This window comes from Osmerus eperlanus, chromosome 6 (genome assembly GCF_963692335.1).
Source record: "Osmerus eperlanus chromosome 6, fOsmEpe2.1, whole genome shotgun sequence".
Lineage (NCBI taxonomy): Eukaryota > Metazoa > Chordata > Actinopteri > Osmeriformes > Osmeridae > Osmerus > Osmerus eperlanus.
The window spans coordinates 18,225,676-18,246,365 of record NC_085023.1 but is presented as its reverse complement, the minus strand read 5'-3'; the positions used below and the strand labels follow the sequence as shown (position 1 = coordinate 18,246,365).

Genomic DNA, 20,690 nt, shown 5'->3' with positions numbered 1-20,690 from the left:
CATATATCCTAGACCTAGAGCATATAGGTTTAACAGGGAGAGTAGGGTAAACAGCAGACATTCTGTATATAATAGAAGAAACGACACTATCAACCCAAACAAGCAGGAGCTCTCTCATCACTCTTTCATTCAGGACTAGCAGAGAGACATTTGGAGTTGGAGGGAGGGGGGGGGAGGGGAAACAGGATTTCAAATCCCGATAATCTCATAATCTCTCTGGTGCATTGATATAATTTGAGGACGGACACAATGGTGTGATTTAGTGAGCGTGTGTGTGTGTAATATGTAGAGAGAGGCAGACAGAGAAAATGTGTATTTGCGTAGTTTAAACGGTGTTTGTGTGTCTGTGTGTGCGTGCGTGCATCAATCCAGCTAGTGTTTAATCCCAGACTGTTGGGGACAGAATATGCAGGATTACGGAGAAACAAATAAACATTTGACCCAATGGCTGTCTGCAAGCAGCCTGGCCGAGTTTCCCCAACAGCAGTGTGGGCCAGAAGAAACACAAACCCAGGTGAGGACATAGATGTACTGAGAGGACGGCACTATGATATAATTAGAACGAGGGAGCAGAGAGAGAGAGCAGGAAGAGACCTAGGACATTGTGTTCACTGTGGCTCCTGACCAATCACGGCTTCGTTCCCTCACAGAATTTCAAGTGTCATAGCCTTGGATAACCTGCACACACAAGGCAATACGAAATATCCCTCACATTCACATTTTAAATACTTACAATGACATTTTACTTATGATTGTCGTTTACGATGTTGATCACAATGCTGCATAAGGGTAAGGATCACAACCAGCACACGTGACACTACACTTGTCTGCTGGCGGCTAAGTAAAATGACTCTGGGATAGAGGCCTATCTTCCTTTGTCAGGTTCCTCTTTCGGAGTTACCAGGGTCTAGACCTGCAGGGGATGAAGTAGAAGCTGGAAGATGATCTCAGCGCTTCTGGCTGAAACTAAACCCCTCAAACATCTATTATTCACACCATACCAGTTAGCCTATTCATCATTCTGAAGATGTATTAGAGAGGCGAGGTGTGTGAGTATGCATGCGCCTACATAGGGATTAATCACACAAGCCCACTTAGGGTTTCCTGGGGAAAGGGGGTCAAGGGGCAGGGTGTGCCTGACCGCCAACCTGGTCCTTTATCCACCAAAGACCCATTAGATGGTCTTAACCTGAGGGCGAGGGCAATACAGAACCCTTATGCTGGAGACAGCATAAGGGTTCATGTGAGACGAGATAACAGAAAGAGGATGAGCTTTAACCTCTGACCACCAAACCCAGGGTCGGCCCGAGGGGGGGAGGGGCACTGGACTCTCTGGGAATCGAAAACAGCCATGTTTTCCCATATTCATTTACGCTCGTTCTGAGAATCCCAAATCAATTCCCCCATCCCTTTGGTTGCGACGAGGGCCACTCCTAACAGGCATAGGCACACGCACGCACAGGCACACACACACACGCGCACACACACACACACACACACAGGCACGGTGTCCACCTCAGGGGCTGAGGGCAGAGGATCGATACAGCTGGATGACTCAGTGAAACAGAATCTTACCTTCGACTCAGGTCAGCAACATGCTCCTGGAGCCAACTGCTGCTGGCCGCTGTTGACAGAGGGACCAGGGAGGAAGAGGGGGAGGTAAGGAGAGGAAGGAGGAACATCGACATGAACAGTATGCGCCAGTCAAATGACTTAATAAGGCAGCAATTTGTTTTCAAAGTCTCAAGGTCAACCTCTCTTTGTCCTCCTTCCTCCTTGTGGGTGCCCCTCAGACAGAGAGGATGGGGTTTTGGGAGTGAGGAGAGACTGTTTGAGGACATTAGAGCAGAGGGCCTTATTCATGATCTCCCTGTCTGGCTCATCTCTGGGGGCAACTGTACCATCTGAAACTTGGGTTGCAAAAGTCTATTTGGACCTTATGCACTGACTGCTCACGTGTGTGTGTGTGTCTGTGTGTGTGTGTGTGTGTGTGTGTGTGTGGGGGGGGGGGGGGGGGACTGGCTTACCTAGTACAGTCTAGTGCTCAAATGTTAAAGGATGTCAACTCATCCAAGTTCGAGGAAATAAGAGATGATGGCCGGCGGGGGATCTTCCCATCCCCGGGCACACCCACACAGGAAGGAAGTGACAGAGCTCCAGGGTGCTGCCCGAGCCAATCAGAGCCCCCCTCTGTCTGTCACAGATTGTTGAGACGTACAGACAGACAGGGTAAGTCAATGATCCCTTCTTGAGGAGACCAGGCCTCCTTTGGCAGACTAAGCCCCTCTGAGGGCCAGGGTGGAAAGAACAGAAGCAGAGAATTCCTAATCTTACGTTGAACTCAACTAAGTCCTTAATGACATCAGACAGTAAAGCGCAGGGGAATCTCTTTGTCAAAAGGTCAGAGGTCGGGCAGGCTATCCAATAAGACCGCAGGGTTTAATGCGAAGGGCAGTGGTGGCTGCATCCCAGTAGGGACACATTGGGAGAAATTCTACAAACATGCCCTTAGGGTGCTGAAAACATGGTTAACGTGCTGTAAAAATAAAACACACAAACGGCCAACACAAACAAACAGAAAACGCCTGAGACGAGCTCTTAGAGGACGGCTAATCTCTCCCTGCGCCGGTTCCTCCTGCTCTGCTCGCCAGCTATACAAAGACGGACCAGAAATGGATCGTAATATATGAGATCAAGAATTTTCCCTCGTGACACATCTGATCATTACTTTCAGTTGCTCAACAAGGAGACTAAAGACTTGGGGCAGCCTGCAGGGAGTTCGTTCACACTTGCTCTAAGGTCTGTGTGTGTGTGTGTCGTCTTTCATTAGAGGCAGCAGGAGGTTTAGTGACTTAATGAGTCTGGGCTCTGGATTGCCCCCATCCCGAGAGCAGAACTGTGTCAGTTAGGTTTTAGAGCCACAGGATCCCTTTCTGCAGCACACACAGCCTACTGGAACTTTCTAGCAGTGTGTCCACGCATTTTATCAACATAACGTACACCATTAGGAAAAACGGCCGCCTGTTGTTCATGAAAGACATTGCGCTGTGGCAGTCTTTTTTTATATATATATATATATATACACACACACAGTACAAGTCAAAAGTTTGGACACATTTTCCCATGCGTCCAAAGTTTTGACTGGTACTGTATATATATGTTTTCTGCTTTAATTCTTGGTAGGACAGTTGGAGAGACAGGAATGCAGGGAGAAAGAAGGCGGAAGACATACAGGAAATGGCCTGAGCCAGATTCGAACCCAGACCGCTGTGCATTAGCCTTGAGTCTATATTTGACTCAAGGAACACATTGTGCTGCGGACCCAGTCGTTGTGAGACTGTAGTACCTTCAGAGACGTAGACAAAGGGCTTGTTCCTGACAGACAGCAGAGTCAGCAGGTTGAAGAAGAGAGCCACAAAAGTGCCCACCAACAGTCGGCCACTAGACAGAGAGAGAGAGATGGTTAAAGCAAATACTGCACACACGTGTAACACGCATGCCCATACTACATACACCATTCCTGTATAACATCTTTAAGAAATGACCATTTGCAAATTCTTTCGGTGTGAAATGTTTTTTCTCTTACTAAAAAAGGGCTTCTGTACAAAAACACTGGCAGCTTCACAACACGTCAACAACCAAATCCAAACTTCCAGAAAATCCATCAATTGTTTTTTTACGAAATGATATTAATACCCGTCTAAACAATCAGTGGAGGTTTCTAAAGCCCAGGGAGCGCTCATCCAGTGATTGGGTGTGAGTGGATGTTCTCAGCCTAGGTCCAGATGTGTTGTAGTACCTGGGATCTTGTTGCATCTCAGACACCTGCCGATTATCTTCCGCAGAGCGGAAGATAATCTGCGCATGGACTGTCTACATCCTAAACATTCAATTGTGATGTCCTGGCAGGGTTCACGGTGTAATCTTGTCACAGTTCACAGGTTTAGGCCAGTAATGTTTTGGTATAAAAAAATGGACTAATCTGTGTTTTATGATTGAGAGTAAAGTGTGTGTGTGTGTGTGTGGGGGGGGGGGGGGCGTGATTAGCTGACAATCCAGTTAGGTGGAGTTTAGAGGGATGGGGGGTAGACAATGGAGTTGGTCTGTGTGTGTCTGTCTATGTCTGTCTGGCCCCAAAACAAACCCAGATGTTTGGGCTGCTGTGTGGTTCGTCCCTTGAGCTTGGAGGTGTGTGTGTGTGTTTAGGGAGGCAGACGGGATAGGGGAATACTTACGTGTGCACCTCCGGCTGCTCCACAAAGCGCTCCACACTGGGACCCCACGAAAACAAGAGGAAACGTTGTTGATAAAACAAACACAACACACAAAGCCAACAAGAAGTGAGTGTTGGGGGAAAACCGAGAGCACGGCCGCCCCTTGTGAGGACCGAGGTTGGGATACATTTGACAAATATCGCAAACCAACGAGGTGAAACATCTCATTTACGAGATGAACAAGCTGAAGGATGTATGTGTGACAATGCCGCGCCAACATCTCTCCTCTCCCCGGGCTGCAGGAAGCGAGGTTTTGCAGAACGAGTCTCGAGGACGAGACGTATGACAACGCGCAGTGCCGTCAGCCTAACCCTTTCCAGCGCATTCTAGCCCACTGATGATGAGTTTGAAAGAAAGAGTGTGTTGGGGGGAGATGACCTGCATGTACAGTAACAACACATGCAAACATGCAGGGCTCATTAGCTCATAGACCACTAAGCCTATTCTTCCCTTCCCTCATTAGCTCCTTAGTGGCCTAGCCCTGCTTAAACAGTCACGTGCTGGCCAGGGCTTTGGGTGCTGCACAGGACTGGTTGGCAGGACGGTGATGTGTGTGTGAAAACATGCTTATAACTTAGAACTCGATTAGCTGATTGAGCTTACAGTCAAGAGCACTAACCTTTGGACAAACCGCTTCAGGAAAAAGGTGGACACACACACACACTGCAGGGTAGAACACCCAACATGCAGCATAGGCTACGATTAAATATATACCGACGGCATTTCACCGTAATCCCTCTCCTTTAAGATTCTCCTTTTTCTTAGCTCATCTCCTCCCCTTTCTTTCTCGTTTTAGCTTTTGTTGAAGACCACAGGGAGAAAACACACACACACTGAGCTCGGTGACTGTACACAGCATACATTGGACAAACGGTACCGTGTGCAAGCTGCCCACAGAAACACTACACACACACACACACACACACACACACACACACACACACACACACACACACCACGGGGCTTAGTTCTTTGTTGGCAGCCAGGCCAGTTGGAGAGACACTGTTGTCACCACTCCCCCCCTCCCCTCTTTGAGAATGACCGTTAAATCAACCCTGCTCGATGTGCCTTGAGCCAACATGGGAGCAGAGGTAGGCACTGGAGATCAACACACGTGTGTGTGTGTGTGTGTGTGCGTGTGTGTGTGTGTGTGTGTGTGTGCGATTGTGTTTCCAGCGGAAAACAGTACCTACCTCTCCTTTAGGATGAACAGAGCTCCCAGCTGCACCAGCACGGTCGAGGCAAACACTGCCACTACCTCCAAACGCTCGAATCTACACACACACACACACACACTCACACACACACACACACACACACACACACACACACACACACACACACACACACACACAGGGCATAGGAGTCAACACCTACAGACATGTACACAAACAAACAGATGCTACTCAAACTGCTAATTAGGGACATTTCAGATTTGTGGTCCTGCAGGCCTGTGCCATACACAACACAGCAAGATCCATTATCATCTGGAAAAGACAGATGTCAGAGAAACTGGCTCCAGGCTCCGACACACTCCATGATCTCATTCATCTTGAAGCATTATGTACGAATAGTGTTGGAACTCAAAACAAAGAGATCCTATAAACATGTCATATTGGTCAAACAAATACTGCGTCAGGAAAAGGTGTCACCAGGTTTGGAGAAGTCTAGGTGACCACCTAATTAAAGGAATTTTGAGAATATCAAATAAAAGGTTAGTATAACGTCCCGCGGTTTGCTGGAGGAAAAAACACAGAAACAAAGGAAATACAGTATCCATCCCCCAGCTGTCATTCTTTGGAAACCTAGTCCATGTTTAATCCCATACATCAGAGGCCACTGTGCCAACACATCAGGGCTGTAGCAGTGCTATACATTAGTTTATACTGTGTTGGGCATCTCTGGGCTGTCCTCAGTTGATGAAGCTGAAGCTACATGCGGTTGCCGTCTCATTCTCCCCTCTTTACCCCCCGTCCCCCCCGTCCTGGTGCTGCCGCGGGCTGAATGGCTCTGTTGTTGGAACCAGGAGGGCTGTTTGGCCAACAGGGAGCTTCGTCCTTTTCAATTTGGCCGTTAAGCTCACACCCTGTGGTCAAAAGGTTGCATAGTGTTTAGCAGCACCACCCACCGCAAAGCTGGGTCCTGGACTAGCCCGGCTGGCCCGGGTCTGTCGGTCGGTCAGACACACACACACACACACCTATTCATCCAGACAGACGCGCACTCACCCACGCCCACACAGAGGCTTAACAATGCCTCCCATCCACTTAAAGTATTACAATCTAAAAGACGTTGATTGTACTAGGTAATCCTCAGATGCCAATGACAAATTGGTGCATTACAAATCTTTAATTTGGTGCACTGCAAAGATTTTGTCGACAAAGGAAAACATAACTCATCCTCTCAGCAGTTTATCATGTGACTACTGCTCATTTTTGGAGGACAGGTTTCTATTGGTCAGACAACCATTGAACGTGTCCGTAACACTTTGAATAAGAGGACTGGACCAGGAGTAGCGTCACACATATGTGATCGTTCGAAAGCGGGCCCCACAGAGTACCGTCACACATATGTGATTCTGAACATTCCAACCGACTATTTTCCGATAGACAAAAACGATATGACAAACGCTATAGTATGGCTTCAAAATTTACAATTAGGAGGCTAACAAGTAACACTAGCAGGTAGTAGCATTGCTACGAGTATTATGCTAGGTTGCTAGGTAACGGAAGCTAACCAAAACTAGCTAGCTTCCGTTTTGGAAAAATAACTCACTCCTTAAAAGGTTAAAACGAAAAGTTGGAAAAGCGGGCAGGGGTGTGCCTGACACAGGGGTCTGTGTTGGGGTTTGAGGTGGAGCCGGGCAGGATGGTTGGAGACGGGGGAGGGGGGGGCTAGCTCCAGTTGCACTGGAGATAATCTGTGCTGTGGCTAACCCATTGTGCTAGCCCAGTGAGCACATTAAGGCCAAGCGGAGCTGAAAAGCAGATTTCCGTACAATCACCACTACTTCACACCCCAAGGTCAAAGGTCTGGCGAAAACAGAGGCCCCTATAGCCTCAACGAGACAACTATGCCATCAACACACACTCGCTGTGGGACAACAAAGGTTGTGTGTGTGTTTGTGTGTTGGTGACAGGGGAGGTTCATCAAATAAACAAATATAGTAGGATAGGATTGTATAGCAGATGCCAGCGTGTATATTGACCTCAATGCCAAACTGAGTGTGTGTTTGTGTGCCCACCAATGTGCACACACGTGTAGTACTTAAATCATGGCCATAGGTCGACCACATGTCAATCCCAGGAGATAAATCTACAATGTTATCAGAGCCTAGCTCCTATAATAACTTTACATAAGCACCCAAACTATTTCACAAGCAGATCCCTTGCTACTACAGCCTCTACCATTAAGCAGATGGAGTCCTACTTACTTTACCATTATGCTCACCGCCACTGGTACATTTATGCCTCTGTGTGTAACATAACAATGCTGCTATATGCTGTCTATTCCAGTGTTTTCCCTAGGTTTACAGCTTTTGGGGGGGGACGGGGGGACGGGGACGACCATGTAGAGACAGAAATGACATGCCGTCGTGTAAATAAGATAAATAACATGAGACCATTTAGTTTTTTTAATAAAAGAGCAAGCTATAGACCTGTTTTATAGAAAAGGTAACCTTAAATTACTTATTTTGTGATCGGGCGCTATATATATATATATAAAAAAATATTTTTTTTTTTTTTTTTTACTTGACCTTCCAGGTGGGGGTCGGGGGTTGCCGTTGGGAGGGTGGGGCGCCCCCCTAATATAATGGTAGGGGAAACACTGCTATTCGCTGCTGAGGTTGCTGTACTCACCCAAACGAATACAGCTGGCTGGGCTTCTTCATGCTCACCCAGGAGCTGGTTAAACATGTGATCAGACTGGTGGTTTCAGAGAGAGATGGAGGGAAGACAGGTGAGATGGGGGGGGGGGGGGGGGCAGAGGGTAGGTGGATGAAGGGATGGGGTAAAAGAAGTCTGATAAGTTAGTCACAACTGATACTGTACTTTGCGCGCGCTCACACACACAGGATAAGGTTTCAATACAATTGTACTACTTCTACACGTCAACAGTAGTATCAGGACTGGAACTGTACTCACCTGAACAGGTCAAAGATGGTGAGATATGTGTATGCAGTTAAGGCTGGAATGAAAGAAAGGGAATCTGTCAAATGGGCCTCCATTAAAACAAGCTGAAATTGACAGACACACAATCATCCTTAGTTTATTTGTTCGGAAATTCAAACAAAACACTAGAGTTAATTCCTTTGTAGAAAGACAATGCATTCTCTCACACACACACACACACACACACACACCTAAACCCAGCACTGCCTCATGTCCTACTCCCCCACAACCCCAGGGGGCGCTGACGAGCAGGCCAGAGAGAGGAAGAAGAAAGGAAGACTCAATCAGTGGGATCGGCTCGCCCTGTGAACCGGCTTTATGTAAGCTGGATATGATGGAAGTCAGATTAGGGGAGATTTGTATGGAGAGGAACATTTTGTTTCCACACTTGCCGGCACCGTGTTGGCCAAACTACTGTGATGTAATCCTGCGAGGCCAGCTGAATGAGCCGAGGGGATTGGACAGCTCAGAGCGGACGGACAGACATGATGGTTCAACGCTGCCGACTCAAAAGGAACACAGTGTCTCTGGATGAGAACGCCCAACTGTGGGGAGAAATAGATATAGATATATCTATCTATATTTATATATATATATATATATATATATATATATGGTTTCATCACGTTTCATCACATGCAGTGTGGTTCAACGCTCTCTTCAGCTTTTGTGTAGAATTACGGTAGCGGGGCTCATGTGAACATCCTTCTAGAGTAGGGTCCAGGGGTGTCACACTACATCTCCAAAGCCTCTGCTTCTCTTAGCGGAACAATTAACAGAATGACCTGATTCGTGGAGAATTAACTAAGCCCTGTGTGCAGATAAGAACGTTTTGGATTTTCATATTTACGCTCTTCAGATTAAGTTACCGCGACGATGACTCCACTTCCTGTTCCTCAGATGAACACACTGACATTCAGAGAGCAGAGGACTGCTATCAGCCCAGACAAGCTGCATGTTAGTCAGAACCAGCCAGACAGAGCAGCTCTGCTTCCCAGAGGGCTCTGAACCCAATACTTGTAGCACACTGACAGGAGATTAAGGTCGCTTGTGTATGTTTGCAGACCTAATCGATGGAGAGAAGCGAGGGATGAAGGGAAGTGAAGGAATACAACCCGGGTACTGAATATTTAATGCCGTCTGCAAGACAGCAGCCCAAACACATCTGATTGGTTGTTCCTCCAACCCACCTTTGTGGCACCTCCCTCACACACACACACTTATTCAAATGCACACTCGCTCAAAAACACACTCATATTTTGTTCAAATACACACTAATTAGTTCAGATACACACAGACATTCGGACATGCACTCGCCAAGGGAATAAAGCCCATTAGTGGCATTAAGTGCTGCCTGGTTATTAGAAGAGGTAAGCAGAAGTTCAGGAGCCTGGGGAACAAGGGTGTGGATCACCTTTCACCAAGCAGGCAGTGCCCCCAACAGAACTGCTGTGGTTGGTTGGCACACACCAAGTAAACACACACACACACACACACACACACACAGGCTAGGCCTATACAAGTACACACACACACACACACACACACACACACAGACAAACACACACAATGCGGTATTAAATCACAAGCACACACTGCAGTATTAAGTCACACACAAAATGAAGTATTAGATCACGAGGACGGAAAGCAACGCTCACTTCAGTCCGTCTCAGAGGGGGCTGACTTGCGTGCTGCAGCCGTGCTGCGTGTCATTGCTGGGAGAAACAAGCATCGACCGGGGGGGCTCGGGTGTCTGTCCACGCGGCACATTAAAACAACAAACGATCGCTCCATATGTAAACTAAAAGCTTTATTGACTGGGAGTCCAGAAACACCTGGCGGGGGAAATGGGAGCCGGGGGTGCAGGAAGAGCCTGGGAGGCTGCTCTGGGGCCCCTGGGAGGCCGCTCTGGGGACCCTGGGAGGCTGCTCTGGGGCCCCGGGACCCCTGCTGACAGCGGCCACAAGGGAGGACGGGAGACCAGGACACACACAGGGGAAATGCACACAGAATATGCCCACGCAGAGAATATGCGTACACAAAGTACACGCACAAACAGAATGCATACCTGGTATACACACGCAAAATATTTGACACACGCAAAATATTTGACACACAAAAAGGCAGTATGCGTACACAAACTACACACACCCAGAATGAATACCTATAGTACACACAAAATATACAACACAAATAGGAGGTGTGCATGTGTAGACAAAGCAAAAACACACACACAAAAACACACACACACACACACACACAATTAGGTGGCATACCATCCAAGTCAATACCATGTGTGTGTGTGAATGGAACCCCACACTCAGGTCACACTGAACGCAGTATCAGCAACCTTAGTGCCTGAGGTCCTTACTGACAACCATGTAGATACAGTGTCCTCAAGCAGCGCTCCCTGTCATCACACACATAACCTCTCCTAAGCACCCTTTAACATGACCATCCATTCTCAGGTATTCAGAGTGCCTTGATATTTGCTTCAAAAGAAAGACAAGGGGAAAAAAGGTGAGGATTTCTTTTCAGCCAGAGGTGTAGCTTTCCTTCTGTGGCAGTGGTGACAGACTACACTGGATCCTGATGGATGAGGCTCGACACAGTGGTCTGGGTGTGGCAGCAAAGAGCGGCGAGGGCTTGGGGGTGGAAGCTAAAGGTTGAGAGGGCGAGGGGGAGGGGGGGTATGGAGGTTGAGGGAGTGGCTTCAGGGGGAGGGAAGATAAGGGAGAAGGGGAGAGAAGATGGGAGGTGGGGCGAGGGGATAGGTGAGGGCAAGCAGGGAGGCGAAGGGGGGGGGGGGGGGGGGGGGTTCAGAGGGAGGTGAGAGAGGGTGCTCATAATAATAAACAGGAGTGGTGTAACAGCGGAACACCAGGCCACAGATGGAGGCCGGGAACCGGAGACGTCAAGTACTTTGTCAGAAATGAATAGGAGGAGTTGGACAGGCCCCAGAGGAGAACCAGGGAGAGCGCATGCAAACACACACACACACACACATCTCAAAGTCACCCCGCCACCCCAAACTAGTTTGTCCTATCTTGGCTCCCTGACCTTACAACCAGCTCTGACCCAGTTTCAGCCTGTGCTTAATAACTTTGTTTCCCTACAGACCTCCTTTCCTGAACACCATGGTCAATCCCACAAGCCAACTACTGACTACTCTCAACTGAAGATAAAACACAAAATACCTTGATGTGGAGGAGCTACAGACAACACAAACATCTCTAAATCTCTCCAAGATCTTAAGTGCTTCGTGTGGCCTATATAGTCAAGAGGTTACACACCAAACCTAGAAATACCAATGTCCCTTGTCAAACAATAACATAACACTACATAAGAGCGTTCAAATATGTCTAGCCAGGACCATATTGAGCAGCAGGCAGATGTGGTGGCTGTCCTGGGAGTAAACAGAGACAAAAAGTCTGGCGCGAGGCTGAGGCTGGAGCAGACATCTGAGTAGATGAGCCCATTCCCTCTCCTCCTCCTCCTCCTCCTGCTCCTCTCCTCCTGTCCCAGAGGGCCGGACGGAGCCTCACCAGCTGGGCTCCCAGGCAGCCGAGCCCCAGAGGCCGGGGGTACACACCTAGTGTGTCTCAACACTCACACACACAGTTACAACACACTCATCCTGATGAACAAATATAGAAACGGACCCGGTTAAATAAAGACATGCCTGACACACACACACACACACACACACACACACACACACACACACACACACACACACACGCAAACACAACGGTTCCATGTAAATACGTTAAATAAAGGGGGCGGGAAAGTTCCATTTGGGACATTGGTTTCTTGGTTTGAATTTGGATTTGAAAACAAACCCCTTGATCGTTCCTGGGACAGGTCACGATGAGACCAATAAGACAATATATGAGACCAGAACCATCACACTCACACTGTCTCTCTGTCTCTCTCACCATCTCCATCTCCCCTCTTTCACACACTATCAAGGGAAGGCATGTGTGGAGCGAGCCAGAGCAAGGTCCCCCACACTGCGTCCCCTGAGCCCTGCACAGACTCTGGGGTGGTCAGACAGGGTAAACCCCTCCGTTCAGGAGGAAGGATGGAAGGTGGGGGGGAGGAGGAGGCAGAGGAAGAGGGGTGTTTGTAAGCCTGCAGAACAGGCACTTGACCTCCTTTCGCATGGCTGCCCCCAGCTGTAGATCGGCAGTGAGGAGGGAACACACTGTCTCTGGGACTAGTGTGGAGGAGAGAGAGGCCGGATGCTGCTGCGCGCGCGCACACACGTGCGCACAACACCAACAAACAGCTAGCTGCAACTGCGTCCATTAAAGAAATGAGCACGGACAACATTGAATTGACTAATAGCTTTCAGAAACACAAAGTGGAGATTGTCCATGTGCATCAAAGTCAGTTCCATAGGCTGAACCTTCCTCTAGGAACACCAGAAAAACAACTAGTATGCAAACCCACCATGTTCCAAAAATACAATAGAACATAAAGCTTAGTTTAAGTCAGCAAGCCGATATGATAAATCACCTGTGTCACCTAATCCTGGATTCGGCTAAACTACCGTCTGGTAAACAAACAGAATATGAGAAGTGCAGTTACAGACCCAGAGAGGCTGACAGCTGAAACAATGAGGGTTGACAAACTACAAAACATACACATGTATGATTTCCTCTGCTTAACAAAGAGCATAATGTACAAAAGGTGAAGGGGACCCGCCAACTCCAACTGAACAATTACTCTGCCTGAATTAGCGAGTGTTGGTCTGTTGTGACCTCCACTCACAAAGCGGACACAGAGATCGATCCCGCTAAAAGAAGTGTTGACAAAAGAAGAATGTGCAGATCTAGTGAAAGCCGGGCCATTTCTCTCCAGCGCGCCTCTGAAACCCTGTCTAGTGTTTCGGTGGCAGAATTTGATCTGGAAAAGCTGACAACACCAAACAGCGTCCTCGAGCATCATCCATTTTAGTCCAGAGAAGCGGCGCTTTAGGATCGGTTACCTTTACGCAAGGCCCACGCGCACACACGGACACACACACACACGGACACACACAGACACACACACACGGACACACACAGACACACACGGACACACAGACGGACACACAGACGGACACACAGACGGACACACACAGACACACACACGGACACACACACGGACACACACACGGACACACACAGACACACACACGGACACACACACGGACACACACACGGACACACACACGGACACACAGACACACGGACACACAGACACACAGACACACACAAACACACACACACACACAGACAGACACACACACACAGACACACAGACACACGCAGACACACGCGGACACACACGGACACACACACAGACACACACAGACACACACGACACACACGACACACACGGACACACACGGACACACACGGACACACACGGACACACACAGACACACACAGACACACACAGACACACACACGCCCAAATGAGATCCTTGCCATTGTCATGTTAAGGTCATGTTCTCAATGAGCGGCAAATGCTTGAAGAGAGGAATCTAAGTGAGTCCGAGTAAACAGACCTCACAGTCAGAACAGAGGGGGGCCTGCAGAGCCCTAAGCCCCTGCTCCCTTAAGCGTTGCTGGATTGGAAAAGCACCATGACAATGAGATCAAAGTGGGTAATGTGGGAGTTCTCCTCTGCGACTCCCGAGCTCCGCACTCGAACTTTGCGGGTCAGTGACGGGGCGACTTCCCTCAACTGACTCGGTTTCCACATTGTTCCAGACTGGGGGGGGGGGGGGGGGGGACACACCGTCCGCTAGAATGCAGGTTTGGAATACAAAGGAGGCAGTCAAAGGGAACCATCTACTGTGACATAAAACATTTATTTGTTTTATTTAGTGGCAGTTGGGGCTCACAGTAAACAAACAGTTTAACTGGGACACATTTAGACGCACTCACAAACATACAACATATCTTTTACCTCTTACTAGTAACCCACACTCAAACACAAGTATCTTACCAGTCTCCAGTTTACTCAGCATGACAAGTGTTGCCAGCGACGGAGTAAATTGTGCTCTGATTAGTCTGGGCCCACAGTTCTGTGAGTGTGATGTCATCGTGTCTAACTAGCCCTGAGGACATACTCAGATCAAACTCCATGACCACCAGTCTCTTCCTGGTCCAAGAGCACCTACTATAGAGCCCTGGCTGTAAGTGTTGGTGCTATGTGGAAATCTTAGAATGGTTTATTATAGATGTGGAGGAAAGAGAGGGGGGAGAAGGGGGGGAGGGAACACGAGGGAAGAAAAACCTAATGAGGGTAGAAGAGGATGAGGTTTGAAAAGAGAGGGGGGAGGAGAACACTAAGGGATCAGGACTCTGGAGAAAAGGGGAGGGGTTTGAGTGTGCGTTGAGGGCCCCAGGCCTAATGAACCGGAAGACAAACGTGCAGCACTGTATTAAGGTCTTTACGCAATGACTGGAAAACACCCAGAGATGTGGAAGAGATCTAATTTGCCCTTCTGCCTCACAAGCTCACTACAATAACTGCCCCCCTGCCCACAAACGTGCACATACCACTTCCTTTACATCCACGCATCCGCATCAATCTCTTGCACACACACAAACGCATCACCCATGCCCCTCCACCCCCGCCACAAGACCGAGAATACACAGAAAAGCCTTCACGTGAACGCAAACACACACAAACACACCCACACACACAGATGTAGCAAGACAGACAGATGTCAATCGTTGCCACTAGGTAGCCGTATCATTGCAGATGTTACCTTTGTGCTTTACCTAAAAATAAATCAAAACACATCCGCACAGCAACTTGAGATCAGCTGTTGGATTGTGCGAGTGGATTCAAAAAATGAATCCATAGAATTGATGGATTGAAGGGAGGGAAAGGCAGCCTCTCTCCATTTCCCCCGTGTTGCTCTCCACGGATCTTCAATATTAGCACAGCGCCACAGCCGTGTGGACAAACACCACCGCGCCAGTTTACCAACATGGCGTCCTGTCTTGGAGGGATATCTACTGCCATGTCTGTCTGTGGCCGAGTCTGGGGATGGCACTGGGGCCTGAGCCTACGACTGCCACGCTCCTGGGGAGGGGGGGGGGGGATATCGACGTTGGTGCTGCCTTGCCTTCGGACGCTCGATATCTGAGCGTCCTCCGTTTCCTGCCTCTGCTGTCTCTCTGACACCCAACACTGGTGGGGTGGGGGGAGGGGTGGGGGGGAAGGGGGGGTCAAACCCAAGGAGGCTACAGTCGCCCGCTTGTTTCCTTCATGGCTTCTCAAAAGGATTAAGTCATCATAATGGGCTTTCACACCGAGCTTGTTGTGATGATTGCTGAAATAATACGTCCGCACACACATACACAAACGGCGACAGACAGACCGAGCTGTCGGCTCACTCCTGATCAAAATACAATGTCATGAAAAAAAGGACAAACACTACAGTTGTCCATCTGTGTGTGTGCTCGCGCGCGCGCGCGGCGTATCAGCTATTTTTGTTTGTGTTCCCTTCTTCCTAAACTGGCAGCCATCCGTAACCAACATAACAAACAGAAGCGAGGATATTCTTGAGAATAATCAGTATAATGGCAACTACTGCTTCGATGTAAACTGCAACTTTCCTACTGGGAAAACTTTGTGAGGAAAAGATAAGACAGTACATGCCTTTCTAATCAACCTCTCCTAAAGTTGTTTTGTATTTAATGGAGCAGAGGTGCTCTATTCTGCTGAAGGTCTTTAGAATAGTTTGGAGTGTGGTATGGAAGTATACTACTCTAATGTGTACAATTGTAGTATGCTAGGTGTAGTATTTGTGTACCATGTGCACAACTTACCCATACTGTTTGTAGAGCTGCACCACACCAGAAGGCAGCCGGTACACAACACATTTAGGACCCCAAACAGCAGGATCCTCCAAGACTACAACAAACAAACAAATACTGTTAGAAACCCTGATAAGAACTGGAGATTTCCCAACTCCAACTTGGGTGCATCCGCTACCACAACAGAATCATTGGATGGGCTTCTCCTAAAAAAAAAACGTTAGTGTCCTAACTGCGGGCCTGTCACTTCATGTACCAGTCAGAGGCCATCCTTGGAGTGCTGTGAAATCTACAATTACTGTGGTGCGCAGTGTTATGACAGGGCTGGGGCGTCTTGTGACAGCCACGACCAAGGACAGAGATGGGAACTGAAGTGAGTGTGTGTGGTAGGGAATGTTACTGCCACAGGGCTATGCTGTGCACTGCGCCCCGTGTGTGTGTGCAAACAGAACGACAGCGCGCTGGCCAACACGTCCCCCTCTCCTGACACACACACAAACAAACTTGGACACACTAGCCCCTGCGGGAGAGGAGAGGTGGGAGGGTAGGTGATGCACTGCCACCCTGTGGTGGATGACAGCATTGCGGGTACAAACCCAGCTAGATTCTTCTTCCTGAGGCTTCAGCTGACAACGCGAGGATTTTTGCAGCTAACATTGGGATGACACAGCCCTGAATGCCCTGATGCACCTCACCCTGTGTGGCACTCACTGTGGCACTTGTGGGAATCCTCAGGATACTGTCAACGTCAAGCCTTGTGACTGCTTTGTGTCATCGAACAGGGTCCAGCGATGACTCGGCTATATCCTCAGTCTGTGCCCCCCCCCCCCCCCTCCCACATCATAGGTGGGTCACGCATATCCTCTTTATCCAACAGTCTCCCCTCCCCCTTCACGTGAACTAACCCCTTTTTTCCTTCTACCAACTCCAACCTTTTCCTCCCTTCACTCTCCACAGTCTACTGTCTTTCTTGAGCCCTTTCCTGGTCATCCCAGTGACATCTCTCTCCATCTCTATACTCTCTCCCTGGTCATCCCAGTGACATCTCTCTCCATCTCTATACTCTCTCCCTGGTCTTCCCAGTGACATCTCTCTCCATCTCTATACTCTCTCCCTGGTTTTCCCAGTGACATCTCTCTCCATCTCTATACTCTCTCCCTGGTTTTCCCAGTGACATCTCTCTCCATCTCTATACTCTCTCCCTGGTCTTCCCAGTGACATCGCTCTCCATCTCTATACTCTCTCCCTGGTCTTCCCAGTGACATCGCTCTCCATCTCTATACTCTCTCCCTGGTCTTCCCAGTGACATCTCTCTCCATCTCTATACTCTCTCCCTGGTCATCCCAGTGACATCTCTCTCCATCTCTATACTCTCTCCCTGGTCTTCCCAGTGACATCTCTCTCCATCTCTATACTCTCTCCCTGGTCTTCCCAGTGACATCTCTCTCCATCTCTATACTCTCTCCCTGGTCATCCCAGTGACATCTCTCTCCATCTCTATACTCTCTCCCTGGTCTTCCCAGTGACATCTCTCTCCATCTCTATACTCTCTCCCTGGTCTTCCCAGTGACATCTCTCTCCATCTCTATACTCTCTCCCTCGCCAACCAGGGCCTTGTCCACTGGCAGATGGAACACTTTTGGTCCAAAGCAGCTTATCCCAGAGATCAGAGGTCAAACAAGCCAGCCCTTCCAGTGGCTTCTATGTGGCTCCTGGCTAGTACGTGAGGCAGACCGGGAGGCAGACCAGGGCAGGGCACATATCAGGCAAAAACCAGCAGATGGATACCATCCAGATAATTCCTAAAGATGGGATTGAACCCTGTATACACTCACTCCACAGTACAACTGTATCTCGCTGTCGCAAATCGTCACTGTGGACACAGGACATCCTATCCAGCAGCAAGGGACACTTTCCTATGAAGCACACTAAGACAGTGGGCAGGCTGTAATCTAAAGGTTTGCTTTTAAGTAGGCTTCTGATGCCTCGATACATGGCGTTAAATGATTCCAGCCCCCGTATTTATAATGGCAGGACTGTTGGACGATGCGAGGTGATGTGCGGTGAACGTGTTGCCCGCAGACGGATTACACTACACGGCATGTCTGAATGTATAGGATGTCTCCTAGCTTTTGGACAAGCCTATTGTCAAAGGAATCAAGTAATGGACTTGACTCAAGAGAGATTGGCATGAAGTGTCTGGCTACTAAACTACATGTAATGTCTAAACGTCTTAATCCCAATGGGATAACAAAGTCAGCATTATGCAATACAATACATATAATGTTTAAAAGGAATAATGCTGTCTTTAATGTTGCAAGTGCACACAAACTCACCCTTCTGTCTGAAGTCACCAATCGGAATTCTTGCAAGAGTTTACCAAACAAGGATCTGTGAGTCTTCCGGAATGGGTGAATAGTGCCCTTTGGTAGACCAAAAACAACATTGTTAATAAAACATAAGATTGTACTGCAAAATGAATGCAGCGTCCTCCATCTACTACTGTGCAAGGATGTTGTGGGGGAGGGACAATTAAATTATCCAACATCGCCACCTAGTGGCTTTCTACTGTAAAGAAGTGATGCTGAAGTACGTTCACGTGCCAGGAAATGGGGAGTAATATTTGGTGTATTCCCTATGTCTATGTTGTAAATAATATGCGAGTGTACTTCCATGTTCAAGAACTTACCAAAACATAGGTGTCATGTTCTTGCTTTTTCCTGTGCAATGGAATATCTGCCAAAGACAAATCAAGTCGTTTTGAAAAGGCCATTGCATTGCGTTTACAAGCCACAGTTAGTTACAAATCGTTGCGAATTTGGCTGACTAGAAAGGGCTAAAAGCACCATTCTCACCAAACGCCTACTATTCAAACCTTATTTAAAAAGGGACTGAGTCTGTTAAATAGGCCATCAAGCTTGCTAGCTAGATAGCCATGTTATAATGGCTGGTGTTGTGGCTCGTTTATAGCAAGTAGTAGTGCTAGCAAGCTTGTTAGTAGTGCATGGTGAGATGAGTAGCAGTAATTAAGTTATATCACTGGAAATTCTAAAACGTCAAAAGTTTACTGTGATATAGTACTAGCTAATAGCCTAATGTTACTAAGTAGCTAGGCTAGCTAACTAACCTCCTGTGGTAGCAGCCGAGACATCACAAGCTACCTAGCTAGCTAATAGCGGCTGGACGCTGTCAACAAACCTGAATCCTTGATGTTAATGACGTCCACCGCAACCATGTCAGGTTTATCGAGTGGGCCAACTTTCCTCTCCGTAATACCGGACGGTACCACGTCCGGCTTGGTACCAAATTTTCTAGGGTAAAAATCCCCAGCATACGAAACTCCGGATTGAGACGTGGACAACCCGTCCATCGCCATTTTCAACTCCAGAGTAGGAATTTCCCCTAGATGAACTCAATGCGCAGCATGCAAAAATTCACAGATCTACAAATCATCAAGTTATTCGTATTTTACGTTCATCACCAAGCAGATGGTTTATTGTATTATAAGTCTGAGCATCCACAGCATCGTACAGAAAAGGCGAAGGGACAAATTTCATGAATGTAAAAGCAAACTTGTGATGCCTTAACCCTGTAAGACCCGACTTCAAATTTCAACATCACCTTTAGCTCTCCAAAAAACACATTTGCAAATAAGATTTTTTTGGAACGACTACATTTACATAACCAATGGGTCCTATTGTCTTGCCTTGCAATGCTATTGGATACATTTGGTCTTTCAAAAAAAAAAAAATCAATTAAAGAGCTAAAGGTGACGTTATTTTACAACAAGGGGTCTTACAGGGTTAAAACGTAACGTAGCCTACATAACTCAACTAAAATTGCATTTCTTTAAGTTGTTTTTCATTTTGCTCTTTTGAGAATATCACGTAAACAGACAATTACCACATAAACAGAGAATCTTCAGCTGAAATCTAAAATTGAATTTATGTTTAAAGATTATTCATACCACCTTTATAAAGTTTCAAATGTAGTTTATGGCCAGTTGTACAGGTACAGATATATTGGAATTATTTGGTCCTGCTCTTCTTGCGGCTGATCTGAAGTCATGACGAGTGGACTTATTGTCTATGTATTATTTTCTTAGAAAAAATGTAATAATACTGAATTCAACCTAACAACTCAGAATTACCTACAATTAACATAATTGACTGTTTCATTCTGCCAGATACACTCTCAAATCCTTTCTATGTACTACTTTAAAACACACAGCTCAATTTGATTTCAAATATGTAGAGAATTCCATGCTGCTTTCATCAAGTTAACAATCCAGCCTGTCAAGGAACGTTTGACAACCATCTGTTATCTGTGAAACATTCCTGCTTCCTCCATCCTTGTATTGCTGTTATTATACAAATGTGGCCAGCTGTCAAGTTGAGATACATTATAGAATATTGCAG

General features: G+C 47.6%; 1 protein-coding gene across 1 annotated transcript in view; it reads right to left on the bottom strand.

The window, feature by feature from the left end:
* Positions 1-19,743, bottom strand: part of slc30a6 (solute carrier family 30 member 6) — a 24,630-nt gene extending 4,887 nt beyond the window's left edge. The window contains exons 1-10 of the mRNA XM_062464163.1: positions 19,471-19,743; positions 18,962-19,008; positions 18,609-18,695; positions 16,285-16,369; positions 8,420-8,462; positions 8,135-8,200; positions 5,468-5,548; positions 4,236-4,271; positions 3,347-3,441; positions 1,576-1,624 (exon numbers count right to left, since the gene is read on the bottom strand). Coding sequence (XP_062320147.1) covers positions 1,576-1,624; positions 3,347-3,441; positions 4,236-4,271; positions 5,468-5,548; positions 8,135-8,200; positions 8,420-8,462; positions 16,285-16,369; positions 18,609-18,695; positions 18,962-19,008; positions 19,471-19,648 — 767 coding nt within the window. The 5' untranslated portion in view covers positions 19,649-19,743. The remainder of the gene's footprint in view (positions 1-1,575; positions 1,625-3,346; positions 3,442-4,235; positions 4,272-5,467; positions 5,549-8,134; positions 8,201-8,419; positions 8,463-16,284; positions 16,370-18,608; positions 18,696-18,961; positions 19,009-19,470) is intronic.
* Between the last annotated feature and the right edge of the window lie 947 nt (positions 19,744-20,690).